The 25,128-nt window shown below is 36.9% G+C and overlaps 1 protein-coding gene across 2 annotated transcripts in view; it reads right to left on the reverse strand.

Moving 5' to 3' along the window:
- LOC124162716 (obscurin) overlaps positions 1 to 25,128 on the reverse strand; it is a 260,560-nt gene that overhangs the window by 226,976 nt on the left and 8,456 nt on the right. For both annotated transcript variants that reach the window (XM_046539364.1, XM_046539373.1), the window contains exons 2-3: positions 5,073 to 5,131; positions 4,333 to 4,433 (exon numbers count right to left, since the gene is read on the reverse strand). In XM_046539364.1, coding sequence (XP_046395320.1) covers positions 4,333 to 4,433; positions 5,073 to 5,112 — 141 coding nt within the window. In that variant the 5' untranslated portion in view covers positions 5,113 to 5,131. The remainder of the gene's footprint in view (positions 1 to 4,332; positions 4,434 to 5,072; positions 5,132 to 25,128) is intronic.

Raw genomic sequence — 25,128 nt, forward strand, 5'->3', positions numbered from 1 at the left:
AAGCAATAACAACAAAGCTCAATATGCATCAGCTCCCAAAGCAGTCTAAGAAATATTCTCTGCATTATTCAGCTGCCACTGAGTGGTTTAATCAAAAGAATAAAAAATGAACTAACTGCAGCAAAAGATTAGCCAATATCTATATACATATGTACCATTATTTTAATATTTTGATAATTTAATGATTTTAATTTTTAATCTGTATTACTATCCGAATTAAGAGCAATAAATTTTGGAGAAATACATATCTAACAATGCATCTATCTTAAAAAGTATTTAAAATATGAAAATTTGAAATCATAATAACCGCATGAAATTGTGAGACAGCTATTGATTTTGACAGAAAATAAGGAAACTTCATCGTGCAATAAAAATGATATAATATCTTTCAAATTAAAATTAACTCAATTATGAGTCGTACACCGAAAACCTTTTCCCACTGAAAGAGAGCCTTCTCTCAGTTAAGTTTGTGAAAAATGTTCCAATATTTCATGAAATGTAAATATTTATTTTAATACATTGATCGAATTTTAATTTCATAATGCAGCTTAAATTTCAATTTATTTATTTATTTATCTATTTTCTTAACTTACCCGTCTTGATCGCCTTAACTACTATGCCACATTATTCCTTTCCATAGAACCTTGTTGCCTAGCTTACTTTCCCTGTCATCTACTATTACAAAAAAGCCTTTATGTGCCTGATTTATGCTGATATTTCTTCAATAGCATTCACTTTTATGAGCCATCAGTTGCATTGCCCTTTAATTATATTTCAATAAATTTAAAAAACGAAAATATTTGCTCTCTAATTCTCTCCTTTTTTACAATGGTATCGATTGGTGTTGGAACTCTTAATTTTATATATATTATTCCCATCAACTACGTAATCTATACTACATGGAATACATGGCCGCTTCTAGGTGCAGTAGGCGTGCAAGGGGCATTGCAAATAAATATTGGAGAAATGCTTCCATTGTTCAAGTCACAATAACACAATGGAGGAGGCTTTCATTTTTACATTACGATGGGTCTTCAGAGCGTACATAAAATCAATCATAAAATACACCCAGTGCTGCCAATGACATAGCACCATTATCCTACCATTCCAGGATTAAAATCCTCAATGACATGCCATGCAACTCCCTGTAATTTCATGGCATTGAAGAAAAGTAAAATACCAGCAATAATGTCCTGAAACAATGATGCTTAGTAATAATGAGCTTAGATGAGATACAAAAAAACATGGTGAAATGTTATCGTGTTCATCAGAAAAATGATGACTCTGGAGACTTATTAACTGAAATAATTATTATTTACTTTGTGATTTACTTCAGAAAAAAGCATTACCTACTACGTTTTTATCATGGTATTTTAAAAAAATGGGACATAAAATTAAAAGTTATAATAAGCATAGAAAATCTGAAGAGCAGTGGGGTAGCCAAGAATTTCGTTTGGGATAAACACTACTCTCCGCATTATATTGGACTCTATGTTTGGATTTCATTCATGCTACATTATCCCAATCAGTGGCTGTCATTTCCAGCTTTACTACTTTACAATGAAAAATCATCTATTAGGATTTTGCCTATGTATATAAACTAGTATGACATCAACTTTGTACGTATCCCTTGCACTCATAATGTATTCAGTCTCTACATAATGATGAAGTGTGGATAATTTTTAGCCTGAAATAGACTTTCAAGAATGGCAGACAGTTTTTAGCAAGAAACGTTATGAAATGAGAAGTTGAAAGCAGGATACAAATGTACAAGTTGTTCCCACATATTTAAGAAGACAATATTTCATTTCAGACCCATGAATGATCCATTTTAAAGATGACTGACTTAGCATGAGCCACAAAGGATGACTGAATATATAAATTTAAACCTGTTTAGTTCATTACAACATCTAAACATGATACTCAACCTTCATTCTTAACATGCCTTTAACATTCTTCCATCACTTTATTCTCAGTTCTAGTTAAAACAATACCACAGTATTTTTAATTTGGCTGTTGAAGGAAAATGAGTCGCAAAAAAATCAAATATTCTCCTAAAAATGTCTATGTATGTAAATTGCAGAAGCAAATATTTAACTAGCTCATTATCTGAATATTCATCTACAAAATAACAAGTTCAATTCTCTTCCAGTATTTCAATTACAGGGTTACCATTGCCAAGGTTTAACATGCCAAAATAATAGATCTGTTGGCATATGCATGTGGCACCAAAATTTTTATTTTTTCCAATAACTCCATAATGCACACATGATAAGGAATGATGCATAAAATACTTATGACATCAATTTGCCTCACGCTTTCACCAGAAAGGACTTTCAGTGATGCTAATTTATAGTATCATGGAGTGTGAAAAGTCATTCAAGTTTTTTCGATGTTTTCCATAATCTTAATTAATTATAACTTTCAGCAGATATATCACTGAAAAATATCATAAGTACCAACCCTTTGACAACTGCCATTATACATTAATTACCTATATCAATACATTCAGCAACTAGAACAATTGCTGAGAGTAAAGTTTTTCTCATCCAGAAGTTAATTTCAACTGCTTTAAGCTAAGACCCTTCACTTCTTCTTCAGCCAATTTCCTCATCCCATACAACCTTCACATTTACTAATATTCTCTCAAAATATCCTTTTATCCCACTCCCTTCCATCTCTTTCACTCCCACTGAGATCACTATAGATATATTTTTTCATATCCAGCCATAACTTCATCTCTTTCACTCCCACTGAGATCACTATAGATATATTTTTTCATATCCAGCCATAACTTCATCTCTTTCACTCCCACTGAGATCACTATAGATATATTTTTTCATATCCAGCCATAACTTTGCTCTTATCATTCGTTACCCCTCAAGTGCTGTTTTCAAAATACATTGAGATAAAATCACTAATAACTCATCACCTAATTGTTGAGGTACATACATAATTCAGACCTGATTAACTTGCTGACTTTTTCACTTTATGGGAATAGAGAAAAACAACATTTTAAAACTGATTCATTATTCATATCATGGGTTGGAAGCTTGTGTAACTACTCCATGCAGGGGCGCAGCTGGGAATTAAGGCTAGGGGGGGTTTCAGGCGCAATTAATGCTGGGGTGCTTGGGGTATTGCATACCCGCCAGGGTTAGCGGGAGGTGTGGAGGTCTTCCGCCGGAAAAAAATTAAGATAAATGGTTCAAAATAGCGATTTTTACGACCTTATGAGGGATATTTTATTAATCCTAACACTATTCTATAAGTAATATTAATCCAATTAAGTAAAATAGATTTAACTTAAAAAATTCTGAGAGCTCTGGGGGGGGGGGGGGGGGTTTATCCCCCAAAACCCCCCCTCGCTGCGCCACTGACTCCATGGAAGCTAGTAATATTACATATGGCACAAGTGCGAATATACAAATGAGCACCCATTGGTCCCAATGAATAGTGCTCATTTGTATACTTGCACTTGTGCCATGGTCAAGTACCTATATGGTCAAGTATCACAGGATTCAGGGCTAACATGCTTGCGATTCTGTATTATTGCAAGCATCCAATGTGGCATGCTTGTTTTTGTCATTGGTGTGGTCAGAGTTTACTTCTTGCTCTTACCAGGGCCTAGCAGCAGTTGACCAATCAATTTACTCTTTCTAATGTTTGCATATTTATTATCAACTGTTTATTTCAAAGAAATAAAAATAAATTTTTGGAACTTATTGCAAATTTTTCTTTTATTTCTATATGATCTAGTTTATATTAAAGTTACCATTGGTTCCATTCTGTTCCTTGAAAAACAAAGAATCCAATAGTAAGATGATGAGAAAGTATATGCATCGAGTGATTCAAACAAAGATAGTATATAATTTATTTTCTAGGCATGGTCCTAGAAATCCTGAACTCACCAGCACTTGGACTTTTTCAAGGCCAAGCATCAGATGAAGACACACTGCTTAGAGCATGGAAATATGATGGCTACAAATTCAATAAGTAGCGTGAAAATTATGATGCCAAAATATACATTGCCACATTGAACACATTATCTGGGTTGACAAAACAGAGATTCCTCTCCCTACGACTAATAGGCACTGGCATGAAAAAATTCTTCTGTGATATTACTTGCTATCTATAACCTTTGTATACATATTTAATTTTAAGAAACAGGTGGTTCTGGCAATTGCAATGGCTTGGCAAAGTCACCAAAATAAGAAAAATAGCATTTTAAAATAAATAGAAAATAAAGCAGGGAATCGGAAAGCAAAAAAATTGGATAGAGTTTTCCATTCATTAATGCTACTGCAATGAATAGCAGGCATGTAGACTTACCTTAGTAGCAGCCCCAAGAATGACACCTCGGCTTGACCTTCTCACACTTTCTGCAGAAGCAAATCGTTTTCCAACCACAGACGTTAATTCAGAAATGAACCCTGAAATGAATATCAAAGAAGGAAAATTAACACTGCATTCTTGCCATTCAATAATTGCTTAATGAAAGCACAAAATACGCACAAGGTGTCAATATAAATGCCCAGAATTTTTTTTAAAGAGACATAAGCTAAAACTTTAAAGAACTTTTGGAAGGGACAAATACTTGAAAAATAATATGAAATAACTATCTCACAAACATTGACTATAGATTTTTTTCATTTCAATTTTAGTGTTTACATTATTTCAATGAAATATTCACATGCAATGAGAAATAATGAGCGCGTGACTACCAATGAAAAATGAAATATTTCAGAAAGACTTCAATAGAAATTGGTGTGTTATATATGTACACCAATACATTGATTCCAGAGAAACGTCAGTACCAAAATTAATTAATGAATTTATCGTTCAAAATCTTGAGAAAAGTTACACACCAAATATATGGTTGGTAATTATGTATGTGAATACAGAGATAACTAGTGATACATATGTAAAATGTTTTGAACAGAAAAGATGTCTTTTCTCTAGTATGAGCATTCAATGCAAAAAAATTGGTAACTTCACTAATATTTCAAATCTGTTCAAAGTTCAGTTTTCAACTCTGAAGATCATTTTAGCTGTATTTTTTTTAAACTAACCTTCTTTTCTCTTGGCAGAGATTGTGCGGAGGGATGTCATGGTTTCGCTGACTCACCACCTGCAACAAAGTAAATTCAGAGAGAATGAGTTATTGGACTAGCAAATTGTCAAGATATATAATGACCATACCTTTATGAGTATATATAATGAGATATATAATGAACATACCTTTATGAGTTCTAAATAAATAAAAACATTGATGAGTCACCTTCAATAAGATTTAAAATGACACAGGCAATCAATATTTATCATGAGAAAAATCATTTTAGCAAACATTCATCATGATATGTACGTATATGTAATGCTAAAATACTCCATACACAATATTCAAAAATGCTTATATGGAGGAATATTTGTCTCATTGTCAGTCACGAAGGTGACCAGTAAAGCTCAAGGAGTAAATCCCGCCCTTCCTCCCCAAAACTTCCTCTTGGAATGCGCTGCATCCCCATATAAAATCCCTTTAAAAGATTTTAACTGGTAATGGTTTTGGTCACTTCACTGATTTATAAGGTGAGTCCAATAAATGTTGTGTGGCTATTCAGCTAATGCATATTTTCTCACAAATGAAGAATATAAATGAAATTAAAATACAAATGCTGATGACAGTTTTACTAGATATCTGACAGGGCAATGAAAAAATTCCTCAGCCACATTCTCAACACTTAAGCTAGCTTTATGAGTTATTGAATGATATATGACAAAATAAATATGCATAATTTCTTTACAGTAGTACAAGGAGAGTAAATTATTAATACTTAAAAAATATCATGTAAGCAACCTCAATAAATATTTAAAAAATAAACGTAAAATACATTATTGGAAAAGAAAACATTTCAGTAGTAGACCTTGTGCAACAAAATAAATGGGAAAAATATGTATTTATGCAAAACCCTCCCATTTTTAATGGCGGCGTACCTGGGATTCTTATATTACTAGTCCATTAGATAATCAAATGGCATAATTTATTGAATCTCGGTTTCATTTTTTTGATAGGGTAAAGGATTTTACTTCCTGCATCACCTTTGCTGGCAGTATTATACTTCCTTTCACTCTCTTATCTAGATTACTTGATTCAATTTTCTTCCTATTTGTTTCGATAGTAATTAAAGGTGCTTGCAAGATATCTGGTATCTTCGCTACGACTTACACCATGATCAAAACGAAGCATATTGAATTATTTTGAGTTTTCTTGAACTCTATGGCTTGAATAAATTGTATGAGCTAGAGTGGCCTGTTTGAACAGGGTTTCTGGATTTAATTTTAATCTAAAATCAAGAAAAAAACTGAAAAGTCGAAATAACGGGTACAATTTTAAAAACACAAAAATTACTAACAATAAATTTTGAGCATGACGAAAGTTGGATATTTCATAGCCTTAACACCACTTTATTAGCCCATTCAATGATCGGAGCTCAATACACGATATAACACAACTGTAAATAGGTGACGTAGAGAGATCATCGTAATGTCTCGCATAAATGATAATGTGTGAAGAAAACAGGGAAATAAAAATTCTTGTGGAGGGAAAAGTGGGTAACATGAATTTTCCTCCATTCTAAAATCAAAACTTTTACCAGGCGGCTAAATAGGCGAAGAGAGATTTTATCTCGGAAAATAGTCATACATTAAGTACATGAAACGCGGTAAAATAATGGAAGTGGCAGAAATGAAAGTGTTCTCAACCTATAAAACTTTTTATACCCTTGAATTTGGCTGCATAAACTGCGCGCATTCGGATGAGTCCGATTCCGGAAAATATAATGCGTCGAAAGCACCGGAATACTTTCGAAAAAATATTAAGAAGTGTGTTCCTCAAAAAGGCAATGAATACCGCAAGGATGAAAAAATTCACTCAGCTAACTAACAATAATGACGAAAGCGCCTTTTTGCGGAATTTCGAGGTCAAGAATGTGCAAAAACTAGTTCAAGAATGAGAAATTCTTGGGGAGCTGTGACAAGAGATCAAGGTTAAACCGTCAATTTACTCACAAAATGTCTGAAAGAGAGATAAGAAACGAGATATTCCAAAAAATATAAGCGGTATGATATCAATCGATTAGCGAATGGCCAAAGAGGATAGCTGTTTTTGTACGCATCTGAAATCTGATGCCATTTGAGGAACAGAGGACCGAAATAGAGAGAGGTAGAGAATAAGGTAAATCAGGAAAGATAACAAAAACCGGCATCAGGCTGCTATTCATCGGATGAAGATTCAAAAGGGCGAAATCCAGTGTCATCCAGCACAGTTATCCCACTGCAGGTTCCCATCGCAATTCCATATCAGACATACGGGTAACACTTGTCAATGTGTGACGACGTCTATGTTTGATTAAAATTACCAAATTGTAGCCAAAATGTCAATCTAATGCTTAAAAGACTACGTTCGTAAGAAAATAAGTTAGAAAGGTGAGTCCCGCCAAAATGGTAATTTAATGCTTAAAAGACTAGGTTCGTAAGAAAGTAGATTACAAAGGTGAGTCCCGTTTACGGTTTTTTCCAAAGGAAAGAGATTTTTCGGAATAATAAGGCAAATTATCGGGATATTACCGGCCAGCGCGAGAAAGTTCACCTTCGATTTCCCTTAAGTAAACGATCGTAAACGAGATTGCCAACGAGATTTCTAGTGACTTAGGCATATTCAAAGAAGAAAATAGTAAATACGATATCAAGATATCACTGAGTATGAAATAAAAATGCAGTTAAAGTTAACACCCATTAAAGCGCATACATGAAAAATAATTTTCTTGGAAAATAAAATATTAATTCGCTACACATGCTATGCCTCATTGAATACTTTCTTCCTCCCTAAAAACATAATGTTTCCAAGAAATGTAAAAATAAATAACAAACGAAGAAGCGAAATTGTAAACGGCGGCACGTTTCATGCTCAGTATGATAGAATTTCAGTTATGACCACATTCTCTAAGTTACATTCGTACAATGCTGTCTAAGAACTCATAGATCGTACAAGTAATTTCCTGCGATTCTTGAATTTAGTGGGAATAATTAACAGTAAATTGTGACATTATGTCATTCGAACGCATTAATAAATTGATTATTGAACAAGTTAATCATGAAACCTAGAGAAAAGTATTTTACGATTAGCAGTTTAATTACGTTCCGCAACAGTGAATCTAAGACGAAAAAAATGAACTATTTGTGAATAAGTAATTATAACATATATTCAAGGGAGTTGATGGAGGGGATTAAAGAATAAACATAAAACCAAAATTTCACATTAAAAGAAGTTGGTCACTGTACAAATAGTAATGAAATTCATTAAATATTCACATTTCATTCGTTTAATATTGGCATGAAATTTTTAGGCCAAGTATTCTCCCTCAAAAAAAGTACAATTTCAACTTTTACGCAGCAAAATGGTTATTATTATTATTATCCCGAGCTCGTCCACCCAAAGTATCAAGTAGTACATGCACGTTCTTTGGAAGTTATTAGCTAGAACATATTTGATAGTTAAGTTTTACTGTGATCACCTATACGTTAAAACTTGTGTGACATAAACCAGATGTATTTTGTTAGCTGGAGAGAGCGTGAGAACAACTTCCCTCCATTAAAATTGGATACGAGGTCGTGACTACCTCGCCTTTTTTCGTAAAAAAATCAGGTGAGTTCCGCTTACTCCTATCCTCCTTTTCACCTTCCAGGCCTAATCTATGACCTATCCTTCCGATCTGAGATGAAAAGTTTTACTAAATCAAATTGAGATCATATTAAGTAGAAGAATCGTGGTCACTCTTTTCCTTCCCAAATTCTCAGGTCATCAAACTGACTATACATTTGCTTAATAAAATCAATAATTTCATACCTATAAGGACCATAAAGAGAGATTTTACATGAAAAAATCCATAAAATTGACCGCGATTCGAACTCATTTATCCTAATTCCTGATCTGTTAGGATCCTACCAGTAACATCCCAAATGCCGGTTTATTGTGACACTGCCAGTAACACCACTAAGATATGAATTGGGATAATCGGTCACGTAAGATATCCCTTTCAGTGTGAGTTTCATCGGATTTATAAGTTTGCACCGTTACTACGTTATTGCGGACAGGGTTATTTGTTTCCATCTCCATTTTGAAAATCACATCACTCATGTTTAAGTCTCATAAACGTTCGCCTCCATCAACAGGCATTGCGACAACGGGCCTTGATCTGGTGATCGCACCAACCCCGGGTAGGGAACGGTAAGAAGGGTGTGTAAGCATGCACTATTTAAACAACAGGCTTAGCGCTGAGATCCTCCTCAAGCACCGTCCAATCACTGGCTCTTTCTCTTTCTTTAGCTCTCACATTCGCCCCTCCACAAATCCGTCAATAGCCACATTTATTTCTCTGCGAGGCAGAGCCTTCGAACTCATGCCAATTCATCCCCTTCTCCCACTTCACCTTCAACACCTACTTCTCCTCGTGCCATCCCCAGGGGCTCCAGACGACAGCGTCTCCGGTCACTTGGACCGCTAAGTGCCGGCAATAAACCCGCCTCTCTCCATGTCCTCGAGTAGCGCGAGGGAGAAAGAGTGCTCGTGAAAAATAGAGAATATTTCAGTGGGGACTCTACAGTAGACCACACATTGCGCGGGGACGCTGAAACGGACGGCCCATCCTTCCCAGCGTTCCTTCATTGTTTTCATTTCGGTAGTTTTCTCTCTTTAGTGGAGCAATTTATGATGAGGGGAAAGGATAAGAGAGATTCTTCGTGAGGGAGAGCTCTCGACCTAATAAAGACGGGGTATTCAGTCGCAATTATTAATGCATTCATGCGCGTGGATAACAGCATTTTGTCCCAAAGCTGTTTCCTTAGAAATGCTGCACTACTTCTTACTCTCAATAGCTCATATAATGATAAATAGGATGGATGATGAATGCAATGTAGTTGGATGAAATATGTCTCGAGCCGCAGAGTGGATGCTAACAATAATTATAAAAATAGCTTTCTATACATATAATAAGAATTTAGGAGGAATTAACATTGTAGTCGTACCCTGTTACTATAATTGATTTTTGAAATCGATTTCAATCCCTAATTCATTGAAGTCAAGCTCAACGCCTGGTTTGACAGGGGCCCGAATAAGTTCATACTCACTTATATTTCCTTGGTTTATTGTGTCTTTTTTCAAAATACACGGCCCGATATCGACGGATGACTTACAACTTTAAATTCTTCCTAATATTTACCCGATTTGAACGCTATCGGCCGTTTCACATGGGTATGGACGATCCGCGCGCCAAGTGTGGACAAAGTTCAGGAATGTTCTTTCAAGTATAAAAGTATATAATATAAGCTTCGTAAATAATAAAATATGGGGAAACTCTGCACTCCGTTACGCCTTTTAATTTATTCCAAGTGGTGAACGAAAAGATAAGGTATTTATACTGAAGCCACGTTTTACTTACAGTAAAACTATACAAAATCAATTAAAAACGCGGAACATACTACAGCGGTGCCCCATACTTTATTCTCCACGAATCTCTGGCACTCGGAAGAATGTTTCCGAAACTTCTACGCATTGTGTACTCGTGTTGGTATGCGCAGTAAACATTCGACGTAATTTAAGTTCTCGAAATCGATTCAGTTGGCATAAGTTCAAGAATGGGTCACATTTTCATCTGAGAATTTCAGCGAGTGGTACGCTTTCATTTCAATATACACCCCAAAATATGGGTATCGCAAAAGTTTATGTATTGCATACGAACTCTCTACAACATCATCAAATGTCAAGCTCATTTACGCATGGAGTATTTACTTAGAAAGGAGAAATACCAGGGAATAAAAGGAATTGTCGCTTAAATATGGAGCATAGTGCTGGGAGCATAAGATATTTACCATTATTGACAGGTACATCTTAGCGGCAATAATCTTATATCTTTCTTTCTAATATATAAAATTGTCGTGTCACGGTATTTTGTAGACAAACTCCTCTGAAACTGCCGGATCGATTCCTATGAAATTTGGTGTGTATGTTCAGTAGGACTGAGAATATGTTGTAAACTATTTTTCATTCTTCTCCAGGGTCCATGAGGCCCTGTAATGGGCCCCGAGTCATTACCATAAGAAATACATGTAAATTTCGTTTTTAATGACTGCAGACCTTTTTTCTTTTGCATATTTAAATTAGTGATAATGGTCACATTAAGTTGAGACATATACCATTGGAAAGAAAAAGAAATGCACATTCTTATTCTTGCAATCGAATTTCCTTTTCTACGTGATTAACGGTGAATTTAGAAAAAAATCCCAAAAAAGCTGAAATTTTAGCGTTGTTGGCTTACTTTCCCCTTGACGACCGTCAGTATTGTTGATGTAGTTTGACATCTTTTCTATCGATACAGTTTGCGATGCCAGCAAAGCTGTAAATTATCTAGCAGAGTTTTATACGTGGCATACTCTCGCGGGGGTAAACCAGCCAGTTTGTTTGTGCTAGCTAACGATGGACTCACTAAAAATATCGTACACTCCATTGAACTAAGAGACTGATAATGCTTACTTTTCTAATTGTCATAATTTGTCAGAGAGATGTAATTTAAAGTTAATTGATTAAGATAATAAAAGTACAATGTATTCAAAACATGAATGTTTAGTTTTTTGTTATTTTTACAGGTCGTCATCGGTCACAGCTCTCCATTCCTCTTTAAGCCATATACTACAACCCCACACACTTTCAATAAATCAGTTATTTTTTATTTAACCACCGAAATATTCACTTGAGATAATTTATATGGTAAAACAACGTTTGCCGGTCAGCTAGTGTAACTATATAATCGTAGTCTTATTCGCACATTATTTGAACAAATCAAATAATCCACCATGAAAGAACTGAGAAGTATTGCAGTTAAAGACAGAAAACGACTAACTAGATGCGTATATTAATACTAACGAGACGCGCATATTGGTCGATAGAAGAAACAGCTAAATTTAATAACAATAGACTTACCATGTTCTGTAATATTTGATGCTCTGTATGGCAAATAAAATAAATGCGTATCGCATCGGTAATATTCATTATGAAATGCGCTCAGAGTTTCAAATATATGAAAAAAATGGATTAACTGCTATCTCATTTTCATCGCAATTATAAAGTAATTTCAGCCTATTGTAGAAATTGAAAGTGACTTTAACTTTGGATATTATAAGAAATGTAAAATTCTTTGCCGAACCGGCAAAAAATTAAATAATCTATTTCCCAAAGGCTGTAATTGTATTGAATATTTCAAATATCTGGGTCTCACTACTACGCAAAATATTTTGGAAAATGTGATTTTTTATTTTACAAACCCTTTTTCTACATTTCATTTTTTGAGTGGAAAAAAATGATTCCATTTGATATTGATGACAAAATGGCAACTAAAAGAAAACAAAATGGCCTGAAGTGAATTATACCTTCATCAAATTCAGCCTCCCAGTTTAACATAAAGATGAATAACGGAAATATGCCCTCCTAGATGGAACGACCCAAAGCCGTAAACTTCGCGATGCTTAATATGACATGCCTATGCCATCCGTGGTATTTCAAGTACCTCAATACTCAACCTCGTGGTGCCTCAATAACCAAGATAAACAATTAGCGAAGATATGTACAGTTAAAGTAGAATCTTTTATTGCCATAGAAATATTTTATATCACCTAACTGGGCCAACTCCGAAACTGCAGTTATAAAATTTTCGAATAAAATATTCACATGACAAAGTTTTAAGGTCGAGTTTTTCGGTATTTTTTGTAACGTTTTCTGACGTTTTCAATTCGTTGCCAAACATAATATTGTGCCTGAGTACTCTAAATCGCCAAGGTCGTCCCCGGAAATTTTTTTTGAAGGGAGGGGAGCGTGTTTATGGTGGAGAGGGTGCATTTGGAGGGGGTAGGCTCAATAATTAGCCTGTCAAATATGTCGGGGAGGGTTTGAGAAACTGGCATCGATCCTGTGAGGGACGCGTCCACCACTAATTCATATGCAAGATTTTATATCGTTATCGTTTACTCAAAAATTAACCTCTTAAGTCCCAGTTTATCATGTACGATACATCTGGTTTATTTATCATTTCCTGATCTAAGAGCATCTCCAGGTGCTGAGAGCCGCTTGCATCGTATTCTCTAAATTCTGCAAGATTTAACAATTTTTTATCCGAATTAATATTTTTCAGTTCTATTTCCATAGAAAAATGAGGCAAACGAATTTTTTTTGCGGAAGTACACTTTCATGTCTGAAGAGATTAAAACTTATATAGTTTTTTCCTCATGATGGGGCATGAAATTGGGTAAAAATTAGGAATAAAATGGGGTCAAAAATGCTATTAAATCACATCACACATCCCCCGGACTCCCTACCGTTGGGTGGTATGCTATAACCCTCAGACCTCCTGGAAGCCCGTCCCCCATACAGTTGCTCTGCAATCAACGCCAATGGTTTGAGACCCTACCTCTCCACTCGCTGCTCCCTTACATTTCAGTCTAACCTATGCTAAACTTTCATCAATTTTACATTTTATTTGCGTGAGAATATTACGAATAAGTGATTAAAATTTCAAATTTTTAGTACGCATTACACATTGCTTATGCAGTTAAATACCACATGGCATGTTGTTGATGTTTTCAGTCTTATAGATTAAGGAACATGGAAAGGCGCTAAACTGAGGAATAGAATTAAATATTAGTTTTAATTGACAAATGCAGTCGTGCAGGGAGTACGATGATTCTACTGGTAATGCAAAAATGCAGAATATTTTTCGGTGTCTCTCTGAGATTTCATTGTTTTTTTCTTCTCCGAACAAAATCAAAACGTATGTTCGCAGTTTGGAAGGGGTTGGTTCACCTTTGACGAAAAATTGTAGTGAGGGCGTACTGCCCGTAGGATATGCAGAAAACATTGATGCCAGGGTCAAAGCCTGCTTAGCTTCACCAGCGTCTTTTATTTTATGACAAAGTTACCGAAATTTAACGAAAAAATACTAAAGCTAGGCAGCGCAGAAAATATCTTATGGCAAACGCTTGAAATATATCTTGGATATTTAGCCATTTTAAAATCAGTTCCACAAATGTTTCCGAAGAAGATCATTGCTATAAATATCTGTATCATTTGATGTGCCTCAAAGGTATGCTCTCTGGGTAAAAAAACATGGCACAATACTCTCTTGACCATATAATTTGACATATTTCACGTTCGGAGTAAAACCATACGTTCGCACTGTCTGAGATTAAAAATTAATCATCCTGACAGCGCTTTTCTAAAATATGAATGGATGCGTCAGTCATATCTAGTTCATAAATTATCTAAAATTAAAATCATAAGGTAGACAAACGCTGCATGTAGAGAAATATTTAAGAAATTAAAACCAGTTTTGGATTTTTACAGCTACCATAAGAAACTCATTAAAACTTAAAAATTATTTAAATAAAGCTCGTATTATTCCTTCACTTTATGAAAATATTTTTCTATGGAGAAGATTAATTTCTAGGGTCCATTATGTGTAAATACTTTAAGCGTATTATTCACTCAAAAAGCCTAGTATTTTAAATGAGACGCGGCTAAAACTAATAACTAAAACTTATCCATACGAATTTCATTCTTATGTTGAAAGTGTCGTGAAGCAAGAGCTACCATAACGCACGTTCGTAATTATCGCTTTTATTGAGCTTCGTATCACATCAATTTATCAGATCCTCTCCTTAACACTATATGCTACGTCTGGCAATTTAGTTAATGATGTTATAAAGTGGCAGTTGCCATTAAGGGGCTCAAAACTATGGCGTTAAAAAGCAGATATTGAATGAAAAACAGGAAAAGAATCCATACACTTCAAGTACAAAGAATTCACCAAACGAAATACAGATTTTTCCCTACCTACCTGTGGCGAAAGCCTGTTGAAATTAGTTGTTTACATACGAGGATGAGGTGGGAAACGGCTAGAAAGCACAGCGGCTATTTTGAGACTCCCTCTCTCAGAGAAAAGCTCAGGATTCCTAAAGAAGAAATATGGATAGCCACAACGCAGGAAAAATTACGCAGACGAATCGATCGGTTGAAACGAAACAATAGAACTACTACCGCAGTTTATTTGTCTACTTTCAATAAGGAAAGCGTATAGTATCTCTTGATGACAAGCTCCATCAAGTAGGAAAAGAATTGGAACTGCTGTGAGATACAACTAATCGATGAGTTTTAATAAAGAATTCGACAGGAATAAAAGTTCGATAGGAATAAAAATTCAATAGGAAATTCCACGAGTATATTTCCAACTATTTAAAATTTTGGGTACAAGAACTTGGACTCCTTCCATATCATTCCTATCATCCTCAGACTGAAGCCGGGAAAACTAATCTAAATGCCGGTTAAATAACTTCGGAGACGAAGCATTGTAAACGCGACAGTTGGAATGTGTTACCCTTTGGAGAGGCGTCAACTATCCCTTGAATGTAGGCAACAGATATCTCGATGAGCATTGATCTATTGCCTAACTTCAAGGATGAGAGAGCAAGTATTATTGAATTTTTCAACGCTAATCGAATGATCATTGCTAATTCTGACCGAAAATTGTTCAACGATGGATATTGGTTAACAGCACAGAGAGGAATTAATTTTAAATGAAAATCTGTAGTCATAATAAGACATCTGTGGAATTGAGCAATTCGCAAGGTTATACTCGATTAAAGCACATTAGGTTAATTACAAAAATTAAATAAAGATTCAAATTCGAAATACATACTACTTTTATGATTTGTCCCAAAGTAGTATTTAACTGGCAAAACAGATACCTGGTATACAGAAACCTGAAAGCCATTTATTTATACGTTGCTAGAACCGTGAGTATTACGGAGAAGTGGGTCTCTACAATTTTTTAATAAGTACCAAGAACGCAACATTTTGCAACACTTGGCGTTAAACACCGCATTTTACAAACTAATTTGAAAGGAAAGACAAAATAAAGGTTGGAAACTTTTCGGTAAAAGTATTTTTGTACTCTAAAAGAACAGCAAGCAAAATATCCGTATTATTTTCAGACGATACTAAGACGATGAAACCATTCAAAATTAATACCACACTTTTCAAGCATTGAAATAAAAATATCGCTTAGTATTGTAATTATTACAATAATTCTCTACTCTAATGCATTTATTGTACCTTGATATATCACGCCTAAGCAATCCAGTCATTTGAGCATTAAAAGGCTGTGTTCGGTGATTCTTCGCGTGAATATATCCCATTTCAATCACATTTTCTTATAAAAACTGAGGAAACGAAGAGGGACAGTGGATAAATCTCTCTGATCTTTTCGTCAGGACAGCCGATAGCTTCTTCAACATGGATGATATTCGTCAGAGCTACTAGTGCAATTTCCAAAATATTTTAGGTACCTTAGAAAACCATAGTAGTGATGAGAACTTTTAATCAGACATTGTAGTTTCCTGCCTTCTAAAAAGATATTCATTCTATAGGAGATCAACGGTAATGCGCTCAAATCATAGATATGTTTAGCTTTCTATTACCATAAAGTGAAGAGGATAATAATAAAAAAACCGAAACGTACATTATCATCACAAGTATTCTTTAAGAAGCTGAAATAAGGGGTTCAACTCCAAAATAGTCATGAGTCGCCCCCAAAGACAAAAAGTTTCAGACGATTATTTTCCATGCTGCTAACATTTTTGGCCACCAACGTCCCAAAAAATCACACGCCCTGCACCTCATTCCAAGCCGTAAATTGTTGATGGAGTGTTTCACACTACGAGACTTCTTTTTTTTTGCCTAGGCATTCAAAGAATCCGGCTCCCACGCACGAGACTTCCCACGGAGCCGAAAACGTCCTGATTGAGTAACTTAATTTGATGGTGGGACGATGAAGTTTGGAAGGAAATAGGAGGGGAAGCGGCGCTTTTAAAAATACAAAGTTTGTACCATAACACGGGGCCAAGTGACGCGAGGTCAGGAATATATTCGTGAGTCACTTTAGACCGGGCGTTACAAAACGCGTGGGATGCAGCTCCCTACGTTTGGAGGGTGGAGTGCGTGTGAAAGAGGCAGGCGAGGTAGTGGGAGGAGAACGAGAGAATACAGATCCCCCGTGGACCGAATTGTGACGCGATAAGCACACAGCGGCGCCCGCCGCGAGTTGGAACGTCAAGATAGGGCCCAAAAAACTTTAGTTACGAAAAATATTGGCCATAACTTCTCCCTCATTCTAATCTCTACGGTGTGAATATCATTCGCCACATCCGACCGGTCGAAGGAATATTTTAGCAAACTCGCTTTTCTTTAAATCTATATACACACCAGCCTGCAATTAATGCGCAGTAAATAAAAAAGGTCAGGCATAAAATGTATTACCATGTTTGGTTAGGTAGGCCAGAATGGAAAAAACGATGAAGTGTAATTCTTTGAATACATGATTCATTCGTGGTGGCCTAGTGAATAGATCGCGTGACTTCTGACCGAGGTGTCCTGGGTTCAAATCTCGAGTTACGATAAGTGTTTCGACATCTCCAAACAAATATCCGCTGAAGGAAGAAGGTGGAGGGTGAGAGAGTAAATGACCTAAATGACCAGTTCCTCTACCATTTTTGTGTGCTATTCTTACGACTTTGACTTAGTCCGGGGAGAGTTCTACGTTTGGATTAACGAACCAACCTTTGGATTGTGGCAATGAGTAAGTGCGCAATGATACATTTAAGTGGATGACAGAGACGACCATATAAAGGGAAAGGAGAAGGTAAGAAATTTTCTTGGGGTGAGCTAGGCTTAGAACTAACGGATTTAGGTATTAGAGAGAGTTGTTTAGAAACTTCAAATATGATACGCTTAAAACGAAGATCCAAAGCCATTGTTAGTTGATTAAGTGTACTCATTTCTTATCATGATACTCCAGAGTTGAGATAAACTACAATATTACGCACTCCTTTATCACTTATGAGATAGGTTTCACATCCTAATTAGATCAAGTACACAATAAGTCACAGACTATTTCCCTCCGCCTTCCTCGCTACGAGCCGTTAACTTTCAGGTGACTCCTAACCCCCATTAGTTGGTATGGGTTGGTTTATACAAGACTTTGAGGTCAGATCGATAGTATGGATTTGTACTTTTATTGCCTCGCTAATCAAGTGAAGCTCATAAAATAAGTTTTATTTTCCAACTCAATTTAATTCAAGAGATGAGAGATAAGTCAAGGAATGCATTCTTAGCGTCGAATATGGGTCTGGCATTGCAATAACTTAGCCAATAGACTAGATGGTGGCATACCTTTGTGAAATTACATGATTGTGAAAAATGAAAATAAATGACTTACGTAATTTTTCAATTAATTTTAATTATCTCGACCCAAGGTTCGACTGTGCTAAAACGATTATCAGGATACCCTTATGTGACATTAAAAAGCCAAGAAGCGTTCCTGAAATGACTAATTTTCATTTACATTAATAATTTACCATATTATATGACATTAGCTCATTATAGTTCTTCCTAAAAATTTTAATCCTGGTTGTCAATTACAATACAATTCATGAGATGAAGGAATAATCAACTGCATTATAGCATCCAGTCGCCAAGTGGGCTGAAATCAAGATAAGGTGAACAAAATTATCAAATTACTTGTTTCAAGGTAGGAACTTGAAATTTCGCAAAAATACTCTAACAAATAGGATACAGTCGCCATGTAAATTCTCCATTGTCTACATAAATACAATTAAAAAATGACTGAACTACTTAAGGAACGGTGGTTTTCGGTTTACGATGAACATCTCTCAGTTTAAGTCGCTGATAACACTATTGGAATATTTAATGAGTTAAAAAATTAACATCATATAACAAGATGACCAGTTTTTTTTTATGACTATTTAGTTTCAGAGATTCTAAACTGAGTTTACGTGCCCTTAGGTTACTTAATTTTTCAATCTGTGCTCACTGAGTGTCGCCAGCTACCCCCACCATCTTTGAGATTAAGTTGCCGATGGCACTATTGGAATATTTAATGGGTTAAAATTTGACATCATATAGCAATATGAACAGTTTATTTACGTCTACTTAGTTTTACAGTTTCTAAACTGAGTTTGGGTGCCCTTAGGTTACTTAATTTTTCGATCCGTGCTCACTGAGCGTCGCCAGATTCCCCCACCAATCGTCCCCACGACCTCGTCCCACTCAAAAAAGAGAGCCCCCCCCCTTTTCCTCTCGACGCCTCTCCCCGAGGACGAGGAGAATCGACGATGTTGGCGACCTTCCCTCACTTTTGGCGGTCGCCTCCTCGCTTCGTCTGTCTCTCACCCGCCACCCGATTCGCAAACTTTTGGAGCGGAGCACACGGGAGTTGACAGGTGCGGAACGTCCCGTCCGAGTCCCACGGGTTCCTCTCGGGTGGCGAGCCAATTAAAAACGCACAGGACTCTCTTCTTTTTCGGGCCAAGGCCGGTGCGGTTTTCCGGAGGGAACGCAGCGAGGTGAAAACGCGATGGATTTACTTGCGTGTGTGTATGTGAGTGAAAAACCTCGCGGCAATTAGCTAGGTTTCGGTATCCTGATTTGCGTAAGAGGGCCATCAAGTTAAAGAGGAGAGATTAAAACTTTCCCTCTCCTGCCGGGAAAAAATGAAAGCTTTTGACGACACCACTCCTCCTCAACGCACCCATATTTCTCGGCTCATCACCCGGATTTATGGCGGAGGAAAACGGTCGGCTCTTTCCAAATCGCCACTCGCTGAGAAATGAGGATACATTGAACGCGATAAAAGTCTAAAATAAAAAGCGTTACTTGGGGTGTCAGTTGCAACATGCCCATCTTCAAGCTTAGATGTAAAATAAAGTTTTGTTCATAATTTGAATGACAAGGAAGGCTAAACTATAGCAGACTATTACGCTCGACACAGACGTGTGGGCAGTGAATGATAAGCACCGCCCTCTTCGAAACAAAGTCCGCATGCTCAGTTAATACTCTCAGAAATCGCCGTCCCGATCAACACGTTTACCAGAAAAACTTCTTATATCCAGGGTGTTTCCGGATATGTATGTGTGCCTTGTGAGTGAAAATCTCTTTTTAGTGCAATCCCTAAAATTTGGGTGTAACGTGGTACGTGAAGAGCTTCTACCTCTACTGAGAGCTAATAAAACCTAAGGATTGACTTTATTCATGCTTGGGTCGGTTATATAAAAATATTTAAACGCTAACTTTATTAGCGCTAAGTGACCAATGTTTTAAGCAAATTCTAAGAGCCTCCTGGGCATCCTCCTCTGAGCCTCCGGATGCTCCGAGGCATTAAAATTACAACTCCATGCGAATTATATGTCTCATAAAATAGCAAACACTTTGCATTGCATAACTAGCATTTAACCTATATCCAACTCTAAGCCTAAAATGTACCCAAACATATGTAGTAGCTGCTTAGAAAAAAAAAGAAAACAAATGCTGTATATCCAAGATGAAATCGCTTATGATTTTTACTTTCGTTTATCTTTCATTGACGGTAATTCCCATTTTTCGAGCAGTATTTCTGCGAACTTCGACAGCAAAGCATCAAATTGAGCAGACAGATAACTTTCCTAAATATTAATCAATACCAAAGTGGCCAATTTCTTGTATGAGGACAGGGAGAGGGTAAGTAGTCACAGCCAAATGTGGCCCTATTGAATCTTTCCATCCGTTTTTGCAGAGTAATTATTATTAGAAGTATTATTTACTCATCAGAATCACTTGAAAGTCAAATTCGTCGCTGACGATATTCAAAACATAACAAGCGTACCTATACCAACAACTAGGGAGGAAGAATACGATGAAGCGAGGAATAACGGGTAAATAAGTATTTAAGCTAAAATAAGTGCACCATGGCAATCAATACAAATGTGGCTGGATCAAAAGCACACTGAGTTTAAACAAAGATATAAAATCCAAGGGTCAAACCAAATCAAATTCTTTTCCGGAAATTCAGCATTCAGTGGCCATAATTCTCAACTTCATCCACCCATCAGTAAATAACTATACCGTCACAGCATGTGATTTAAGAGACTCTTTGGAAACCGCGTAATAAGATAGTCGCAATATAATCCAGGCAACTACATTTTTCAATACTTCTTACTGATTTGATTAAACTTTGATGCACGAGTTTCTCATTTACACTTTCAATTCTTGAGTACGGTGACATATGGAAGCAAGGCCTCAAGAAACGTGAGTTGAATGAAAATGTATGCGTTCCCAAACATTCTCTTTGAACATTCTGTAAGCTTCATATTCTGAGAGTACGATTCATCCCAAGAACTTTTCCAACTATTCCCTCGCAAAACGTGGCTGGGGCCACTGGACCACTACGGGCTACGAAGCGACAAAATAACACCATAATAGCGAGAGAATAAGGTCCTAGGAGTAAAATGTTTGTCATGACCGCGTTATGGTTTAACGGCAATAACCAGCACGTGATATTTGATTGGACTAATTTCCAACCGGTGCTCACTAATAAAACGACACCTTTAAACCAAATCCGCGCGTGGAAGTCCATAGGCCACATGAGTAATATAAGTTCGCAGGTGTCACAACACCTCTGACTTCTTCTTGACCTATCCTCCGGTAGTCCCGTCGGCCTTCTACGATCGCCCGCCTACCAACTCGTCGGCTGTCTTAAATCACATGCGGTCGACGCCGAAGGCGACTCACGGAGTTGCCGCCGATCTCGCCGTCGCTGAAGCCGGGGGAAAGACAGGGGCTGGCAGGGGGAAGGGGGCGGAAGAAAGCTTACACGCACCACGAGGCCGTCGACGAAAAAAGTGGCTTGTCTGTCGGAATGGGGAGGAGGAGAATGGGGGATTGAAAGCTCAGGGCATCCAGATGGGGGAGGCAGCAGGGTTCGCGTTTGAGGGACTGCCTGAAACATAAGCGTCGCTGCATTGAAGAGTACGCAGCTCTCGAGTCAAATGTCTGAACGAGTGGAATGAAGATCTTACTTTGCAATGCCTTGAGTGTGTCGTAAGCATCTGGGCTCATAAAATGAAGAGGATGTTTTACGCGGGAAACAAACCAACTACAAAAACCTGCACTCAATTTTATTTTCTTTATAATCGCACAAATGTAAGGTGAGTGATAAAATCAATGAGCAGTGATATTTTCTCGGTAAAATTTTGAATTATTGTCAAAAGTTACCTAGTTACATTCCAAATTAATTCATTCAAAGCGTGGTTCTCACGTGGTTCATTCTCACGTGGTTTCGACCTTTAAAGATCATTATAGAGCCACTAAAAAGTACAGTCGCAAAGTACGTCCAAAGGTCTCATTCATAGGTAACCTCTTAGGAATGAAAGAACTAATATAAACTTCAGGGAATCGATTGCACTATATATTTATTGAAAATGGCTTGAAAAATACGAAATCGTCAGAGAAAATTTATTACGTATAACGTAACTAATTGCATATTACAATAATAATAAATGTGGTTTAGCATACGCTGCCATGGGAGTCACTCGAGACACAGTGACCTAACAAAATTTCGAGGAAAGTAAAAAGCTTGATAGTATGGCACTAAATAACTCGATTTGAACAAATTCTGTTGAACCTTAAAACATTCTGATTCCTGAGTGAAACCACTCCTGTGCATCTCAATGGTTCCGTTGCGTTTATGCTAAAAGCGAAGTTCATGAGGATTCTGAGATCGCCAACGATAGCAGAACCTATCCTATCTGTCATTACACCTCGTGCAGCACACCTGAATGCACTAGTGACAGACATAGCAAAAAATACGAATTCGTAGTCGCACAATGTGCACAATTCCTTCTCCTCCCCATCACAATGAATGTTTACTATAAAAAACTGAGGCATGCACGAAGCTGTCAAAACGCATCTTGCATCTCCCTCTTCCCCTACCATCCTTGAAGATATCCTATGATGCCTTAACATCCCTCTCAACGTCCCGCAGAACAGCATACAGACGAAGATGCACAGACAAAAAAAGCGTGGGTGGAAGTGACTACTGGATTGCGGGGGCGTTGCTCCTATACGGGCATCGCGGCGTTGTGGGCAGGAAAGAGGGGAGAGAGGCACGATAGGACCGACGGCTATTTCCGGATAAGCATTATTTTTTTTACTGTCCGCTCAAAACCTTCCCTTGCCATCCCCTACTCCTTGATGCTCACCGGAATGGGACGCTGAGGTCCCAGATGAAGGCCGACGGGCGAGGGCCCTTCACGCGGATGGAGCAGGCTGCCCGACGCTCCGGTTCCTTTCGCTCTATGCCGCGCGTGAGGGGTAGGATTGATAACTGAGTGCTAAGGCTCATTCATCTTGATTTCGTCCGCGAAGTGAGCCACATCTTGGCAAACGCGAAACGGGAACTGGGCAGATTTATACGTTTGCTCCGCTCGACCAAATATATTATTTTCGCTCCAGACGCCGCTCGCGACAAGCCTGCTAGTGGTTACCCCAGTTGCGAGATAGTTCTTTTGAAGAAGTTTATAGTGAGGAAGATGAAAATAACAATTATTGAAATACAACAATGTTAAATTAAATGGTAATAAGGCTTTTCAATGAGTCGTGATCTCAATCATCCAATATTTAGTTTTCACGCGCTCAAAATGCTTTCATAACTTTCAAACCTAAGCAGTAGGTCTAGCAATCGCAGGGCTTCGTCGCTATCATGCCGATTTTCTATCCCGATTACTGCTACTCATTAAAGTTTCCGTTGAATCTGAAATAAATCTTGCTCAGCCTAATTTTTCATGTTTGGTTGAATTTGCTGGTAGAATAATGGCGAACTTAGAGTTGTACAAGCACTAGCTGTAAATACGCGAGTATAATTTCACCGAAAGGGAAGAAGAGGATACCGCCAAATACTTATTCGACACCGAAAGATATTTTTGTAAATATTTTTCAATTAAATAGATAGGTGCGAAAAGAGACGCACTAATTCAGAATAATGTATTTGATAGAATAATGGTAGGAATGGAGAATTTTCAGCGTCTATGTCAATATAAACCAAATGTGGATAATATTTATCAAAGCTCTACATAATTTTTCAATCCAATTAAACACGACGACCTCCCAGACAATCGAGTTTCACGGGCTTTTAATTGTGCAAAAAACACATTTTAGTCAACATCTTTGTTATTTTACCACCCAGAACAAACGAAACTTATTTGTAGTCGTGGTACGGTTACCCCACAAATACAACGTGGGTTTTATTCATAAAAATTGAAAACTTACTATGTAATTCGTCGCAACTTTAAAAACATGCAAGAGAGGAACACAGCTGGTGAAATATCGTCAGACATATGATGTTATGCGGAGGCAAAATAAGTTGAAAAACTCCCAAAAACTTGCGTAATGTTAAAAAATGAAATATGTAAATTTAATTTTAGCCTTAACAGACAATCGCAATTCACAAACAAAAGACGAAAAAATGCATTTCGTATGAAGGACCCTCTCGCTCTTCTACAGTGGCATACACTCGAAGATGGTGAATGAAATAAATGGCCGATAATTTTATTTCAATACTAAATTCATCCATTGTATATGAAACTGATTTCATCAAAAAATTGGACGAATGATAGCCTAATATGACAAGAAATTACGAAGGCCCTGCGCTTAATGTTTGGTATATCAGTAGCGGCACTTTCTACGAAACTTGATCCAAAGAGATACTTCATCCAGTCAACATATGTGTATCACCACGAGGCTCCACGCTCATTATTTTTTTTCCTTGGGCAGCCACGACCTTCTTACTAGTAGCTCGCGAGCCTGCCAAAAATCTAGGTCTTAACCAAACCATGTTGCAACACACTCCATAAATCCGTCCTGATGTCTTAAAAATAACTCTCTTAACTTCATCAAGACGAGGTCATAATATCAGCTTGAATAAAGAAATCCGGCGTAAGAGATGTTATATTAAACCGAAATATATGGTTTAAATCATATTATTACTCTGAAAAGTTATGCAAGAGAATTATTACATTAGAAGCGTGAAAAATTATAAAAATTCTAGCTACTCTGAAAGACCTAGCATAACATAATGGTGTATTACTGCTCAGAATTTATACGCAATTCGAAGGCTGGATTTAATCTTAAATGCTGAATGAAGT

This window comes from Ischnura elegans, chromosome 1 (assembly GCF_921293095.1).
Source record: "Ischnura elegans chromosome 1, ioIscEleg1.1, whole genome shotgun sequence".
Lineage (NCBI taxonomy): Eukaryota > Metazoa > Arthropoda > Insecta > Odonata > Coenagrionidae > Ischnura > Ischnura elegans.